General features: G+C 47.3%; 1 protein-coding gene and 1 gene segment (V, D, J or C); both read right to left on the bottom strand.

Moving 5' to 3' along the window:
• Positions 1 to 2022: 2022 nt before the first annotated feature.
• LOC102253571 lies at positions 2023 to 7707 on the bottom strand. Its single transcript, XM_014532762.1, has 5 exons — positions 7611 to 7707; positions 7175 to 7508; positions 5174 to 5372; positions 4255 to 4440; positions 2023 to 2112 (listed from the first exon to the last, which is right to left on the bottom strand). The coding sequence occupies exons 1-5, from the start codon at positions 7654 to 7656 to the stop codon at positions 2023 to 2025; spliced, it is 855 nt and encodes a 284-aa protein (XP_014388248.1). The 5' UTR covers positions 7657 to 7707.
• Positions 7708 to 10051: 2344 nt separating this feature from the next.
• Positions 10052 to 11112, bottom strand: part of LOC106724635 — a 4175-nt gene continuing 3114 nt past the window's right edge. Inside the window, 1 exon segment of the V gene segment in view lies at positions 10052 to 10141. Coding sequence covers positions 10052 to 10141 — 90 coding nt within the window.

Consider the following 11112-nt stretch of genomic DNA (forward strand, 5'->3'; position numbering starts at 1 on the left):
ATGATTTCAGAGGGAAAGGGAGAGGGAGAGAGAGATAGAAACATCAATGATAAGAGAGACTCATTGATTGATTGGCTGCCACCTGCTTACCCCACACAGGAGATCAAGCCCGCAGCCCTGGCATATGCCCTGACTAGGTATCCACCCATGACCTCCTGGTTATTAGGTTGATTGTCAACCACTGAGCCTCACCGGCCAGACTATATTTTACTTTTGGGTTCCATTTACACATGGCTAGTGTATAGAAATAGAATCATTTTTGTGTATTGACCCATGATTTTGCTAAAATCATAAATTAATTCTAGGACATTTTGGAGTTGATTCTTTTGATTTTTTTCTTAGATAAATATGTCACATGCAAGTAAGGACACCTTGTGTCTTTTGTTCACATTTTAATGTCTCCAATGTATTTTTCTTGTCTTATTTCACTTGTTAAAACATCAAGTACAATGTTGAATATAGGTGGTAAGAGTGGACCATTTTTACTTTGGCCCCATCTGAGGGGGAATCATTTAACTTCCCACAATGAAATATGATAGTAGCTACAGGAGTCCCATGATCAGTTTGAGGAAGTGCCCTTTTATCCCAAATTCACTAAGCGTTTTTATTATGAATGAATGCTGTGCTTTGTCACACACATTTTTGTATCAATTTATACGACCATGTGAATTTTCTTCTTACACAGTTGACCTGCTGGAATCAACTGATTAATTTTAAAATATTGAATCAGCTTACCCTAGCTGGTTGGGCTCAGTGGATAGAGTGTTGGACTGCAGACTGAAGGGTCCCAGGTTTGATTGCGTTCAACGTCATATGCCCGGGTTGGGGGCTGTATCCCCAGTAGGGCACATGCAGGAAGCAGATGATCAATGATTCTCTCTCATCTTTGAGGTTTCTATCTCTCTCTCCCTCTTTCTTCCTCTCTGTGATCAGTAAAAACATTTTTAAAAATATTGAATCAGCTTTGAATTGTTGTGATAATTCCTGCTTTGTCCTGATGCAGTATCATTTTCTTATATTGCTGGTAAGATTTGCTAATATTTTGTTAAAGAATTTAGTACATATGTTAACAGATTTCAGTGTGCTGTTTACTATTTATTTGTACTGACTGCACAAATAATGCCAGTCTCATAAGAATGCATTGGGGAATGTGTATTAATTAATTAACTTCTGATTTTGGTCATTTGTCTCTTTGCCAGTCTTGTTAGCATTTGATTAGTTTTATTTACCTTTTCAAAGATTCAGATGTTGGTATCATTCATTTTCTCTATCATTTTTCTGTTTTGATTTCATTAATTTTGGTTCATTTTTATTTTTAATTCTTTCTGCTTGATATTGATTTTCCTTACCTAATTTTTAAAAATCTTTACTATTGAGAGTATTACTGATGTCTCACTTTTCCCCCCCATATTACCCCTCCACCACATTCCTATTTCACCCTGAGGACTTCACCACCCTCCTCTCTGGGTCCATAGGTAATGCATATGTGCATATATGTTCTTTGTTTAATCACTTTCCACCCTTCCCTTCCCCTTTCCCTCTGAGATATGTCAATCTGTTCCATCTTTTCATGCCTCAGGTTCTATTTTATTCATCAGTTTATTTTGTTCATTAGATACCTTGTTTGTTTTTTGGTTCTTAGATTCAGTTATTGATAGATATGTATTCATTGCCATTATTTTATTATTTTTTATATTTTTATTAATCTCTGAGAGGAAGGGAGAGGGAGAGAGAAATAGAAACATCAATGATGACAGAGAATCACTGGTCAGCCACCTTCTGCATGCCCCCCCACTGGGGACTAAACCCACAACCCTGGCATGTGCCCCCAACTGGAATCAAATGTGAAACCTTTCAGTCAGCAGGCCAACGCTCTATCCACTGAGAAAAGCCGGATAGGGCCTTGTTCATTATCCCTTCTTCCTCCTCCTCCTCCTCCTCCCCTTCTTCTTCTTCTTCTTCTTCTTCTTCTTCTTCTTCTTCTTCCCCTTCCTCTTCTTTCTTTTCCTCCTCCTCCTCCTCCTATTCCTCCTTCTCCTCCTCCTGGATGTGTGGAGTTGTAATCTTGTGTGGTCTGAAGGTGTCCACCAGTTGAACTAGCTCTAGGACCTCCTGGAAGGTGCAAAGTCAGTCACTGCCTAGGGCCACCAACCAGGAGCTACAGGGGGATCTGCAGGTGGCTGCTACTTGTATTGGGCTTGGAAGTGCCCAGGTGAGGACAAGTTGTGAAGCAAGGCAGGCTGGTGCTAGTGCCAGGTCTTGGGCCTCTTATTGATAGGTTTGGGGCATGCTGATGCCAGTTGCTGCTTGTTTGAGATATTTTAGGAGACTCTGAAGCTTGAGACAGGACAAGCCATTCATATGGAAAAGCTGCTGCAAACTGCTTGGGTGGGGCTGCAATTTGGATAGGGTGAGTTCTCAGAGAATCACCGGGGCAGAGCAAACTGTGTGAGCCATACTGATGGAACCTCAGATATGGATTTGAGGCAGCTATGTGATGGGGGAGGTCCCAGTACAGAAACAATGACTCCCTAGGATCAGCCCTGTCTGGGAGAAATCACCCCAAGTTGCTGCCCTAAATGCCAGACAACCCAGTTCTTCCCTGTATGTCCCTGGATCCCCCAATTTCACCACCTACAGATGGAGCTCAGAGGAAGTTGGACCCTGTAGGTTCCTGTGCTGGCCCTTTAAAAGGAGCAGCCTGGGTCTCAAGCTGCTTCCATGTCACTCAGTGATAATTGTTTCTGGTTTTTACAACCTGAAGTTCTGAGGACTTCTGTTTCCAGTTCTGGAACCCTTGTGTTGGGGTCTTGTGTGGGGCTGGGACCCTTTGCTTCTCACAGGAGACCCCCACAGCTGAGATATCCCCCCTGATTAAGCACACACCACCTGTGAGTGTCTGACTAGCTCGTTCTCCACCTCCGCCCTTCCTACCAGTCTCCATGTGCTTTCTTCTTTACCTCCCTAGTCCGGAATGATGGTTGTTCTCTATTTTAGTTGTACACTTCATGTGATTGTGGGAGGCAGCGAGAACATGCAATTACCCAGAAAGTATTCTCAAGGGTGAGGAGGCCCTGATTTTAAGTGGAAGCCAACTGTGTGTCTGTGGTCGCCATGTGGTCCTTAGCATATGAGAAGTGTCTGCACAAAGGGTAAGAGGTGAGGAGAAGTCCTGGCCTCTGGGGCTTCTCTTGGAAGGAGGTGCTGATTGTGCCCTCAGAGAACCAGGCCCTCCTTGGGGTCCTGGTCACTGTGCCCAGGGACCTCTTCTTCCACAGCAGGAGATGTGCTGCAGGAGGTGGTCAGGAAGTAGGATGTGAGAACAATCAGTGAATCCTTAGGGATCAAGTCAATGTGCCTCTTCATGGAGGGATATTGATAGATAGATATAGATATAGATATATAGATATAGATATACTGGTAGATATAGATAGTTATATAGATATAGATCTTCCTTTTTTAAATGATCCTTTGAGGATATTTTATTGACTTTTAGAGGGAAAGGAAAGGTGACAGAGAGAAACATTGATGTGAGAGAAAAATATTGATCAGTTAGTTGCCTCGCATATATGATTCTACAAGGAATCCAACTTGAAATATTTTTATGTATTTATTTATTTTTAAAGTATTTTTCTTATTGATTTTAGAGAGGAAGGGAGAGGGAGATAGAGATAGAAACATCAATGATGACAGAGAATCATTGATTGGCTGCCTTCTGAATGCCCCTCACTGGGGATGTTTCCTGCATCCTGGGCATGTACCCTGTCTGGGAATGGAACAGTGACCTCCTGTTTTATAGGTCGATGTTCAACACCTGAGCCTCACTGGCCAGGCACTTCCTGAACTTTTAGGATTCACAGAGCTCCCTGTGTACCTGGGCTTTGGTCAGTGGGACTGTGGCAACATTAAAGGTGACCAGGCACCAGCCCTCCCCTGTCTGTCCTCTGACCCCAGTGGCCATGGGATTATCCCCCATGATGCTCTGCAGCTCACTGGTCCCCAGGAGGTTCCCTCAGCACAGGTGTGAGCTATTGGAGGTGCTCTGAGGTCAGTGGCCAGCTGTGTCTCCACCTGTCAGAGATGGGGCCTGCATGGCCTGACATCACACATGGGCACTGCATGTGGGCTCAGCAGGGTGGCTGAGGCTGGCTTTATGCCCCCTGAGTATCCCTAGCCCTGGCATCTCAGGGATGGACTGGCACAGGAGATGGGCATGAGGGGATGGCATGGGGGTGCATTTAAGGCAAAACCTACCAGGCGGGAAGGAGAGGGCAGAGCGTAGCCACATGGGACGTCCTGTGCAGACTCGCTGGGGTGAGAATGTGGGCGGCAGAGGACAGAGGGTGAGGATGGGGTGGTGTCTGTGGAGCCTGGAGGCACAGCAGAGGTGGGTGGGGACCAAGTCTCCTTCAGCAGGTTCTCAGGATCCAGGTGGATTCTCTAAGGGAAGTTGGACAGGTGTTGGGATGTGTCCCCTGGGACCAGGTTCTAAGACACATGGGGAACAGGGCCCAGCTGGGCTGTGACAGGCCCCATCACTAGGCCTCCTTTCTGCCTCCCTCCAAGACACCCTGGGAGCTGTGTCTCCCTCCCGACCTCACCCAGGGGCAGCCCTTGCAGGCTCAGACCCTAAACCTCGAGGTGCAGCAATGTCAGTGAGAGGCAAATGGTTAACTGCCCACACGGACTCCTCCCAGGGCAGAGAGAGGGGCTGATCACCCTCAGGTGAGGTTTTGGGCCTGGACTCCTTGTACCCTGCTCAGCACTGCGTGGAAGGTGGGGATACTCGCTCTCAGTGATGGGGACAGAAATCCCTACAATATTTTCCTTGTCAACCCAGAGAGCGACCATCAGGGACATGGTGACAGAAAGGGCACAGATGAAAAGTGGACCGGATCAGAAAACACAAGTTACCGTCTACTTTTTTTGCCTGCAGAGAATCTAATTAAAGTCCCAAAGAAGGAAGCAGGAACTTCCCCAGGGACAACAGGAGGGAAGAAAGCATTGAACACAATAGGAAGCCTGCACAACCCCTCCAGGGACAGCTTCTGAGCTGGGACCTGAGTTTGCTGGTCCTGAGCACCCCCTGTAGCCCAGTCCTGCTGCCTCCCTCAGTGAGGTTTGTGTCTGGGCTCACACTGACTTCCCCTCACTGTGTGTCTGTCTCTCTCGCACAGTAATACAGGGCCGTGTCCTCAGCTCTCAGGCTGTTCATTTGTAGATACAGCATGTTCTTGGCGTTGTCTCTGGAGATGGTGAATCGGCCCATCACAGAGGCGGCATAGTATGTGGTACTACTATCACCATTAATGTCTGAGACCCACTCCACCTTCTTCCCTGGCGCCTGGCGGGCCCAGCTTATCCAGTAGCCACTGAAGGTGAATCCAGAGGTTGCACAAGAGAGTCTCAGAGACCCCCCAGGCGGCACCAAGCCTCCCCCAGACTCCACCAGCTGCACCTCACACTGGACACCTGCAAACACAGGGACACAAGGTGGACTGAGAATCACATGGAAGCACAAACAGGCACAGGCACAGGTCTCAGCACTCCCCTCTCCTTAGAATAACCTTGAAAAATGATCAGGAGGAAAACGCAGCTTGGCACCAAGTCCATGGTGGAGCCGCTGGTATCCTGTCTCAGGCACTTGGGTTCTGGGTGTCACCCCAACATGCAGGGCAGGGCCCTCTTTTATGAGCAGGAGGAGAGCCCCATTTGCATGGGGTCTGGATATAAGGGTGCAGCTGGGACCCTGAGCTGCATGCCTGACTTGTCATTCTACGGGGTGACCCCAGATAGGACAGGACTCAAGGATGCTGGCCACAAGGGGTCCCATCCTGACCCACCCTCCCTTCCTCCTTTCCGGATACCCAGTCACTCTGACCCCATTTCTTTGAGGGCTGCCTTCCAAGTTTGAGAGTCCTCCATTCTTGGGGTTTTGATGAGGTCCTAAGGGTGCTGCCCCCAGAGGCACATGGATGGGGCTTCCTTTTGCTCTCCTTCACCCGCCATTGGCCATGATGTTTTTCTGGGGTTTGGGAATAAGAATTCGCATTGGAGTGATGCTTTTATTTTGAGACGAAAAGATTCTCCTGGATATTTTCCTCAATCAATCTTCCACAAAACTCGAACGTGTACAAGTGATGAGGCAGGAGAGGCTGGGGTGTACGCTGTGGCCACAGCCTCCGTCTCAAAACTGCTGTCCCTGTCACAAGCATGCAGCTGCCTTATGAAACCACAGATTTCACTGGACTTCCCTGCTGCTCTTGTGCAAAAGGCCTGTTTCCCAGCCTCTCAAATGGGGAGAGTTTACATCTATTAAAAATGGAGCCCTGGCTGGTGTCGTTCAGTGGTTGGAACTCCGGCCAACACACCTAAGGGTGGGAACTCTTTAGATCTCATCCTGTTGAGGTGGCAGGTTTTTAATAATTGTGTGCACTTTCTTGTACACATGGGGAGAAACATGTATGAAGGTATGTTGTAAGTGAAGAAAGGATAATATGTTGATGTAAGAAATGTCCAAACATGGAGACAATGTTTCATAAGATTTTATTGCAGCCAAACTGATGATAACTGTTGGGAGCAAGACCTCAAATGCTCCGGAGAACAACCATTTGCAGCTGTGTTTGTGCATTTGAAGTTAAGGAGGGAAGGTGATGAAGACGACATGGAGGTGGGAGAAAGCAAGGCGGGGACTGGGTGACAAGACAGTTACCAGGAGGTGCTCTCCTGAGGGTGGTCATGCTGATGTCAAAGGTGCGTTAACCCAGATGCACAGAAACAATGGACGGGGTTGCTCAAGGCCTTTTAGTAAAGAAGTCATTGGCCTGGGGTGGGCTCACCCACCACAGCTGCCCCTGTAGGAATGTGTGATCAGAGTCTCCTGGGAGGTTCCTTTCAGTCCCTGAGTTTTGTCAAATTTACCACAGAGCCACCCTTTTTGTTCACAAATATAATCCCTAAAACGAGATACAGAAAAGGGCTTTCTGTGAGCTCTGTTGCTGAGCCTTGGAGCAAAACTAATTTAAGACGGAGCAGGAAATGTTATCTTTGCTTAACTCTCCACCTGCTCCAGGTCCTGGCCCTTTGCTGGTCCTGAGCGCCCCCTGGTGTTCCTGAGCACTCCCTGTAGCCCAGCCCTGCTGCCTCCCTCAGGGAGGTTTGTGTCTGGGCTCACACTGACTTCCCCTCACTGTGTTGTTTGTCTGTTGTACAGTAATACACGGCCGTGTCCTGGGCTCTCAGACTGTTCATTTGCAGATACAGCGTGTTCTTGGCATTGTCTCTGGAGGTGATGAATCGACCCTTCACAGACGTGGCGTAGTATGCAGTACCACCACCACCATTAATGTATGAGACCCACTCTAACGCCTTCCCTGGAGCCTGGCGGACCCAGTTCATTTCGTATTCATTGAAGGTGAATCCAGAGGCTGCACAGGAGAGTCTCAGAGACCCCCCAGGCTGCACCAAGTCTCCCCCAGACTCCACCAGCTGCACCTCACACTGGACACCTGCAAACACAGAAATGTCCTAGTTAGGAAACTCTCACACATCCACTGTTTCTCTCACTCATGCCCAATCACAATACTCAGTGTTTCTCCTCCATACATTACCTCTCAAAATAGCAACAAGGAAAACCCAGCTGAGCCCCAACCCCATGGTGAGTGGTCTGTGTTCAGTCCTAATCAGGAAATGGGAACAACTGGGGATCCCGGGACTGGTCTCCTGTCCCAGAGCTGCAGGGTCAGGGCTGGGCTGGTTTGTATAAGCACTAGGGGCCCTATTTGCATGTCCTCCTGCTATATAGGGATCTATGGGGTTGGAGACCTACAGGGAAGCAGTGCCTTCGTGCAGGTGAGAGTGTTCTGGGGGAGGATTGTGGTTGTAATAAAATTTCAATAACTAAATACTAAATCCTAAGTAAGTATAGAGCTTGACCAAGTACCCAAATATTAACAGTGAAGCCAACATCTGGCCTATGCCCTCCCCTGTGGACCCCACTGCTGCAGGAGACCTATACAAAGACCCTGAAGAGAAAATTTTCATAAAAACAAAGAGAAGGTTTAAAATGACAGATGCCTTTGACAGTAACCAGTAATGACAATCAAGGGAAATCAAATCTCACAACCATGTTCAGGAGACAGGAAGTTCCCTCTGACACTATTTTCCCTACAGAGTGATCAGAGGATAAACTAAGACCAGAGTGTGAGCCCAGAGCCTGTGGACCAAGTGTTGGGGGGAGAGAGGAGCATCTGTGTGGGTCCCTGGGAACCAGAAGCATGAGCTATAGAGACACAGACAGAGCTCCTGGTCCTCTCTCTTCAGGGGAGTTTGGTGCTTGACATGTAGCAGCTGCACTGCACTCATTTCTGTTTAATCTTCTAGAGTCACTTGTGAGACCTGTTTCTATAATTGGTGATATATGTGACACTCAGTCAGAACTAGGATTTGGTAGTGAAGGTGCAGGTAAAGAGTAGGGGTAATTAAGTTTAGGTCATGAAAATTTTGTGATTGGAAACGTGATGTCTGCATGTGGCCCTTGGGACCAATGTGACCATGTTCTCACATGATGGAGTCAACTGGAACCTGCACCTGACTCAGTGCCTCACTGGGGGGAAAGTTACCTGGGAACATGACGGGGGATTAACCAAGACCGAGGACACAGATGTCCAGGGTTCTTGCTTCATTAGGTTGTCATCTCCTTGTTGTTTAGCCACTTCAAGTTTTATTCCCTCACTTTCTCTGAAACAGCCACACTTATTTCCTAGAGTCATGAAGACACATTGTTGAGAATGTGCAGGGCCACAAGCCATTTGTGTGTTGGTTTTGTATATTATATCTTTCCTGAGTTCACTTTCTAGTTCTATTGGTTTTCTTGTGAAGTCTTCAGGGTTTTCTATTTATAAGATCATGTCAGATCCATGGAGTTGAAGAGAGATATTTGATGGGCTCCTTTCTGATTTAGGACTTTTTATTTCTTTTTCTTGCTAAATTATTCTGACAAGGACTTCCAGTTTTGTTCAATAGAAGTAGTCACTGGGGTGCCTTGGTCTTGGTCCTGATGTTAGAAAAATCACATTGATGCTGGGAATTTTGTGACTCTGTCTACAACTTCTGTGCAAAATCTTCTTTTATGCAAGCCCATGGCCTATTGCAGAGACCCAAACTAGTTACATCAGAAGTAGTCATGGCTTTAAATGGAGAAAAGACAAAAAATAAAAGTAGAATAATTTACATGTTGAAATTATGATGGAAGGAGATTGACCTGTTTTCTCAGTCTAGTGTTTTCAATGATGTCATGTTCAGAGGGAGGTTAGTGAAGAGAATTCCTATCATACTAGAGGCCCAGTGCACAAAATTCGTGCATGGGTTGGGGGTTCTCTCAGCCCGGCCTGTACCCTCTCACAATCCGGGACCACTGGCTCCTAACTGCTCGCCTGCCTGCCTGCCTGCCTCATTACCCCCAACCACTCTGCCTGCCTGCCTGATGTCCCTAACTGCTCACTTGCCTGCCTGATCACTCCTAACCACTCTGCCTGCCTGCCTGATTCCCCTAACTGCTCACCTGCCTGCCTAATTGTCCCTAACCACCTCTGCCTCAGCCCCCGCCACCATGGCTTCACATGGAAGGATGTCTGGACGTCCAGAAGGTTGTTCAGCTGTCTGGTCTAATTAGCATATTATGCTTTTATTATTATAGATAATTTCTAAGAATAAAGGAAACATCAACCCTGAGAGGAACCCCTCACTCCCAACCTCCATCTGCCCTTCCCATGGAGGGTCACTGTGGTCAGAGGGTGCTGGCCCCCCCCCAAACATATAACGCACTTAATGTATAATGTGTACATTCTACAATCAGACATATGATTTGGAAATACATTCTTTATGTTGATGTTTGTCTTTTCATTTGCACAATGGAATCTTTGATGGGACTCATGTTTTTAAATTTAACCAAGGCTAATTTAACAATATTTTCTTTATTGGGACCTGTTTGGGGTGATTTTACAAAGAATTCCCCAGAAAATTCTGAGCCTCCACTGTCCATGTGGATTGGCTACAGCATCCACAGGGACTGGAGCAGGTTCTGGTACCAGAGGGGAGCGCTGCTGGGAAACTGCCCATAAATCTGCATGTGACTGTGGAACTGGGTGAGGGGAGGAAGCTGGACTTTTGTGTCACATGACAGAAATGTGCCTGATGCTCAGGCAGAGAGTTACTGGACATGTGGGTTTAAAGCATCTTTCTGTGAAGACCCAGAAGGAAGTGCAGGACATGATAGAGACAGATTGTATCATTATAGGAAATACCTGAATAATGATGAACAAAAGCTTGTGAGAAATAGAAACATTAAAGATCATGAAGGCAGGGACGTAGAGAAATAAGGAATGTGTTACTGCAAACCATTGGGAAGGGGATCCCTGTTTCCTACATGCACATTCTCACAGTGTCTCTGTTCTAGAAGGTGACACCTTCCCAGGTCCAGGGGATTCTCAATTGGACACCTTTGGGGTCGTTACTGATTTACTCTCAACATTAATCACCCAAACTGCATTTTTATTGAGTCTAAATTTATGAAATCACTCAATACTGACAGGGAAGATTGGACACCCCTCACTGGAGGAGCCGTGGTGATGGTATGTCTGTATGAGGAGTCTTCATTTCATTGGACGAGGTCCCCTGTCTCAGTCCTTCATCGTCCTCCTCTTCTTTCTCCTTCTCCTTATTTGCTTACTTATTCTATCTAATAATAGACAAACATGGTAATTGACCATACCTTCGCTACACTTCCCATAGGCTAATCAGGGCAATATGCAAATTAACTGCCAACAAAGATAGCGGTTAACTGCCAACAAATATGATGGTTAATTTGCATACATAGGCACAATGCTGGGAGGCGGAAGAAGAAGGATGGAAGAAGCTGCCTGCCGCTGATGGTGATCGGAAACCCAGGCGGCAGGCAAGAGCCTGGTGGCAGGGCAAAGGTGGCCCTGGGTGCCGCCTTTGCCCTGACCCCTGGCCAGTGATCGGAGAAGCCTGGTGGGGCAGGGAAGAGGCGGCTGCCAGGAGCTGCCTCTTCCCTGCCCCCCCCCCCCCCCCCCCACCCCACGCCGCCCC

Source organism: Myotis brandtii, unplaced genomic scaffold, assembly GCF_000412655.1.
Source record: "Myotis brandtii unplaced genomic scaffold, ASM41265v1 scaffold910, whole genome shotgun sequence".
Taxonomy (NCBI): Eukaryota; Metazoa; Chordata; class Mammalia; order Chiroptera; family Vespertilionidae; genus Myotis; species Myotis brandtii.

What these genes read in the sequence shown, in the direction of transcription:
- LOC102253571 (XM_014532762.1), bottom strand. Translation starts at nt 7,656, where the DNA reads ATGGGGTTGGGGCTCAGCTGGGTTTTCCTTGTTGCTATTTTGAGAG. An exon ending in CCTTGTTGCTATTTTGAGAG is followed by an intron (nt 7,509 to 7,610) that starts GTAATGTATGGA and finishes CTGTGTTTGCAG; the next exon opens with GTGTCCAGTGTGAGGTGCAG. An exon ending in TGCCCTCTCCTTCCCGCCTG is followed by an intron (nt 2,113 to 4,254) that starts GTAGGTTTTGCC and finishes TGCACCTTCCAG; the next exon opens with GAGGTCCTAGAGCTAGTTCA.